Genomic DNA, 5,762 nt, shown 5'->3' with positions numbered 1-5,762 from the left:
GTGTGGTGTGCGATAAGAGGGTCCCAGTTTGGTTGAAGGGAAAAGTGCACAAGACGGTGGTGAGGCCGGTGCTGTTGTATGGGGCCGAGTTCTGGGGCATACGAAAAAGGGAGGACTAAGCAATTGTGGTCACAGAGATGAGGATGTTGTGGCGGATGTTGGGTTTAACAAGGAAGGACAGGGTGAAAAATTAAGAAGTGAGATGAAGAGGTGGTAGAAATCACAGCGAAGATGAGAGAGAACAGGCTGGTGTGGTTCGGCCATGTGGAGAGACAACAGGAAAATGATGTAGATCAGAAGGTGCAAGTGATGCAAGTGGAAGGAAAGCGGATCAAGAGGAAGGCAGAATAAGAGGTGGCGGGGCGATGTGGTGCGATCGAACATGGTGGCCCGAGGAGCGGAAGGAGAGATGACGCAGGACAGGGCACCGTGGAGAAGTTTGGCAATGACAGCGAACCATCATAAGTGGGACGAACGCGTGGATGAAGAATAAGACATTCCCACATGATGAAAAGCCACTTCGGCACAATATCCAATACGAGAGCGTGTGGACAAAGCAACACTGCGGCTTTGTCACCTCCACATATAGGGTTAGTCCATCGGCCTATTGGTTAACCTGACCGATATTATTAGAGCATTGAGTATTGCGTGCGAGATCCGAATCTGGGCACGCGAAATCGACACTTAAATCATTGAAATGCCTGCCTGCAGGCGGACGACATTGCGACTGAATTACCGGAATGAATGAAAGTACAAAAATAATTCCACGTAAACCGATAGCTCCGAGATAGCAGACGAACCCGCGCTCAAAGATTCAAGTCAACGTCATCAAAATCATCAACATCATCATCATCACCGTCCTCGATCCATCCACTGCTATGGACCGTGCAGTATCCCACTGTAGTCTGCGTTCCTTCAACGGAGGAGGAACAGCAAAACTACGCAAACGATTTCTCTCTGTCTCTCCTGGAGCCCTCTCGTCGTGGCGAGCAGCAGCCAGGATCTCCACGTTGGTGTTTAGCTCCTATTCTCATTGCTGCTGCTGTCATTATCATCGGCATCATTCGCAAGGAGAAGAGTAGAATCCACTGTTGGACGAAGGCCGTGCTTGTCGTGAATTGAGCCGAACCTTTTTTTAATAGAAATTATTTGCTCAGAAAGCCGCGGATCTTCACAGGGCCCTTCTTAATGCCGGGGGGCTCAGCCACACCCAGCGAGCTGCTGGTCTCCCCACGAGTGAATGGGTCCCGGTATTTATTCGTTCGGCATCGGATGCACGGTGCTCGGTTATTTGCTAAAGCTATATATCATGCATTTCTGTGTTACCACGCTATATGATGATGTACAAATGAACCATATGTTAACATCTGTTTAACTTAACTGGACTTTTGTGCTCTAGTTATATGCAAGCTACGCGACTGCTGGCAAGAGTGACCCAGCTGCCGACGGTGCCTCCTGTCGCTGTGCATTTAAAGACCCCCGTCATCAGCACAGACCGGCGGCTATGTCACCTAGTTGAAGGGCGATAAACTCGGCGCTCGCAAAGACTTGTCCGGACGTTTCGGGGAGTCTCTGCGCCGCACCTGGACATTTTGGTGACAGTGCTCTCTGGCTGAGCCTCTGTGTCCATAAAACCCGGGCAACACACAAACTACACCATGGCCGAGAACTCCAGCAGCAGTAGCAGCAGCAGCAACAGCGGCAGCGGCGCCGAGGGCTCGTCGGAGTGCGTGGTCTCCTACTACGGACTCAACTGCACCCAGATGGACTTCTCTAAGAGCGAGAGCGCCCTGATCGTGGGCATCATGAGCTTCTTCATCGCCGTCACCATCATCAGCAACCTGCTCATCATCAGCGCCGTCGTCTTCTTCCGGCAGCTGCAGACGCGAGCCAACGCGCTCGCCCTGTCGCTGGCCGTGTCCGACCTCCTCGTCGGGGTGGTCATCATGCCCCTCGCCATGGTCAAGTCGGTCTACAAGTGCTGGTTCTACGCGCGGTGGCTCTGCAACGTGCAGTTCTTCTGGGACTACTGGTTCACGACCGCGTCGGTGCTGCACCTGAGCTGCATCGCCTACGACCGCTACGTGGCCATCTGCGACCCCCTGCGCTATGCACAGCGGGTGACGCGACGCACCCTGACGTTCATGCTCCTCTTCTGCTGGATCGCCTCGGCCCTGCTGTCCACGCCGATCCTGCTCAGCATGAGCCCCACGCTGTCCAAGGGAAGGATCGAGACGGTGGGCTGCCCCGACGACTGCCGCTTCCTCATCAGCGTGGGCATCCTCTTCACCATTGGCATGTGGCCCTACTTCACGTCCGTGCTACTCATCATGCTCATGTACGGCCGCATTTATCGAGTGGCGCGCGGCCAGGCGCGCAAGATCGCCGCGATGGACCGTACCTCGTCGGGCCTCGGCGGCGGGGAGGAGGCCGGCAGAGTCGCAGCGAGTCGCTGGGCCAGCATGAGACGGGAGCACAGCGCGACCAAGACGCTGGGCGCTATCATCGCTGCCTTCATCATCTCTTGGCTGCCGTTCTACATCATCGCTGTCATATTCACGATGGACGAGAGCGTCCTCCTGGCTTACAAAGTGGCCGTGTGGATCGGCTACATGAACTCGGCCATAAATCCCATCCTGTATGCCACCTTCAACAAGCAGTTTCGGCACGCGTTCAAGGAAATTCTGACCCTCAATGTGTTTTTGTCTCCGGCGGACAGAAACAAGGAGATGCAATGAGGACGTTGGAGAGATGGAGCTGTTTCCGACGAGGTTTTTTAAATTTACTTTTTCTGGAATGATGATCAACGTTTCACTCAGTTCCTTAAAGGAGCTCACGGCCCTGAGCTCTGCGACGCGCTTTCGAGTTGTATCGTACGCCATTCGCGCACGGTGTTCGACGTTTCGCTCTGCGTGCCGGCAGATTCAAGATCTTGAACAAGTGGGGGGTTGAGTCTGCATAACGGCTGTTACAGGCTGCGGGGCTACCTGGAGGAAAGCTGACAGCGGTGGAGATATATCCATCATTTTACCGAACACTTTTGCACATCCACGTCTCCCCACTGACCAGCGTCGTGAAGTGTGGTCAAATAGCCTCCGCAACCCATCGCGGGGTCGAGAAGCAAGCCATCCAACGACAGTGGATTGGCAAGTGTTCCTGGTCGAGCTCCCAGTCCGTGGACCGAAGCGTCGGACATCATGTCGGAGAGCTACGCAGCACGGAGACAAATACATATCTACGCAGTCCATTGATTCCACACTTGAATTACCTGGTGGTGGTCGTGATGGTGATGATGCTGCGTTGGCAGTGGTACACTAGCACAGACAACAACAATAACAACTCGCACACGTGAAAAGTACAGTATATAAAAGTGAAACTCCAGTCAATTGTGCTTATTCATGGGGCGTTGTGCTGTAGAAAAAGGGTGATTGCCCGAAACGTCGTTAATTATATATTTATTATTTCAAGGTGTACACACACCGCGTTATTGTTGCACATGGTGGGTCTTCTTGTGAACACTTTAATGGATCCGAACCCTCTCCTCGTCTGCACTCCCACCCCCCATCCCAGCCTGAAAGAGGGAGGGGAGCGGGATATTTTGCGGGGCTCAGCCCCGGATAGCTCTGTTTGAAATGATGCCCCCGTTGCGAGCGATGTAGAATGTACATGTATGTTGAACTTCTTTCGCACCGTACGTATAGCCAACCGTGCTAATCGGAGGTGCGGGGGAACACAACACACCGTTCTAAAGAAATACATTTTCAATCTAGATTCAAAAGTGCATAGCTCCTAATCAAAAGCCAAACGCATTCCATTGTTGGCGTTGCTGTAGGGACGTAGATGCGAGGTGTATTCATGATTGTACACCGGCAGCGATCCGGGCTGCCATTCGATTCAAGAATCGATTATTATATAAACAACAACAAAAAACATGATGTTGAATGTAGCGGCCTCTAGTGGCCGTAGAAGTCGCGTCAGTACGTTACGTACCACGCCTCACAAATACAACAGCGTGCATTAGTTACTCACATTATCCAACGCGTGCATCGCGAGCCTCTGCATGCATTTGACAGCCCCTTTGGTCTCTCCACTGCTGTAAGGAATAACAGTACAATACATCAGTGGTATAGAAGAAAAAAATAACATAGGAGTACATCAGAACAATAACATAGGAGAACAATAGAACTATAACATAGTTTCAAGTTTCATTTATTAGGTATAGCCCTGTGAGCCATGCGGCTCTTGAGTCGGGTGCAACCGCAACAAACAAAAATTTCAACAGAGAAACATCTTAAAGCAACGACGCACAACAGAAACATCCTGGATAAACCGGCAAGACTACAAATCTCAACAACTCATTGAATTGTTGGACAGGCAAGGATAGATCATGACATTCGTATATTACTGTGAATGATTCAATGTTGAGCATGGGTCAAGTGAATTTACTTAACGTGAAAACTGACAATCATAATTTGACCCTCAAGCCTATGCTGTCACTTGCCTCTCAGTGCGTGAATTGCACGACAGGCCACCAAACTTGCACACATCAGCTTCCTTTGACTACATAGGAGTACGTCAGAACAATAACATAGGAGTACAACACAATAGTGGTATAGGAATACAATGGAACAACATAGGCGTATAATACATCAGTGGTATAGGAGTACAATAGAACAATAACATAGGAGTACAATACAACAATAGTTTAGGAGTTTATATATTTACGCGATCTAACAAAAAAAGCTGTATTATAGATACTGGCGGAGCCAGTGGGGGGGGGGGGGGGGGTGCCACGTGCCCCCCCCCCCCCCCCCAATGATCTAATCTAAATACTTAATTTCGATCTGATCTTTGGGGTTTATTAGTAATAAATCGGCATTTTGCGATCCCCACTGCCACTGTGTAGCATATTATTACGTGCCAGGGCCTCTATGAGATGATAGGACAATAGTCTGAGTCCATAATTGGCAATAATTAACGGCAAAGCAGTTATAAGTGACCACGGAATTGTGCGCAGTTATGTAAACAGTCCACGACTTCCCTGAAGGCAAACACCTTCAGCGAGCGCGATGCCGATCACACACGGTTCGAATTCGAACCTCGATCAATGGCTGCGCGTCGAATAAAAAGCAAGGGACAAGTCCTTACTCACTAACAACTCCTCGATCATTTTTGATTGCTGAAGGGGCTGTTGCCCCCCCTACCTGAAAATCCTGGCTCCGCCATTGATTATGGATGATACTGGTCGCGAAAGCCTACGTGTTAAACAGTTTAGGAGTTGTTTGTTCCACAGAGTTTATAACACATGCATATATGCACAATTAATTATTTTACTTTTAGGATTACGAATACGACAAAAGGAGTTGGCACGCAAAAAAATGTCTGTCGCCAAAACCTTCCACCACCAGACATGCCCAAACCAAACGAAATGGCCACGTGCACACGCGTGATGTGACGATGCTACAGAGCTCAGTGTTTCGTTTAGTTCAGCTCACTCGCCCGCCAAGTTGAGCGTGACATCTCTCGCGATGCGTTGCTTAGCACTGCGTGAGGCATCTCCAAACTCCCTGGGCTCTCGCCCTGAGACTCGTGGCTGAGACTGCATGCGACACCGTTGCCAGTAACCTAGCGTGTCGCAGGGCGGTTTTTTTAACTATTTAAGAGAGGTGGGGGGGGGGAGCACTTTCGCCGATAAGGCTTCATCAGTGTGAGGGCCGCCACACATTTGAAGCAATTGCTGGGTTTGACAACAGCACGATGAT

General features: G+C 50.4%; 1 protein-coding gene across 1 annotated transcript; it reads left to right on the top strand.

Moving 5' to 3' along the window:
• Nucleotides 1-1,118: 1,118 nt before the first annotated feature.
• On the top strand, nucleotides 1,119-4,736 carry LOC116944529 (trace amine-associated receptor 365-like). The gene has a single exon (XM_032958184.2). It carries the CDS (start codon nucleotides 1,659-1,661, stop codon nucleotides 2,736-2,738), a length of 1,080 nt encoding a protein of 359 aa, XP_032814075.2. The 5' UTR covers nucleotides 1,119-1,658; the 3' UTR covers nucleotides 2,739-4,736.
• Nucleotides 4,737-5,762: the final 1,026 nt, after the last annotated feature.

This window comes from Petromyzon marinus, chromosome 21 (genome assembly GCF_048934315.1).
Source record: "Petromyzon marinus isolate PM22_M1 ecotype Great Lakes invasive population chromosome 21, UKy_Petmar_22M1.pri1.0, whole genome shotgun sequence".
NCBI classification, from domain to species: Eukaryota; Metazoa; Chordata; class Hyperoartia; order Petromyzontiformes; family Petromyzontidae; genus Petromyzon; species Petromyzon marinus.
Note: the sequence above shows the minus strand (reverse complement) of the source record. Positions and strands in the feature narration are given on the sequence as shown.

Excerpts from the sequence above, each read along its gene's own strand:
- LOC116944529 (XM_032958184.2), top strand. The coding sequence starts at position 1,659 with ATGGCCGAGAACTCCAGCAGCAGTAGCAGCAGCAGCAACAGCGGCAGC.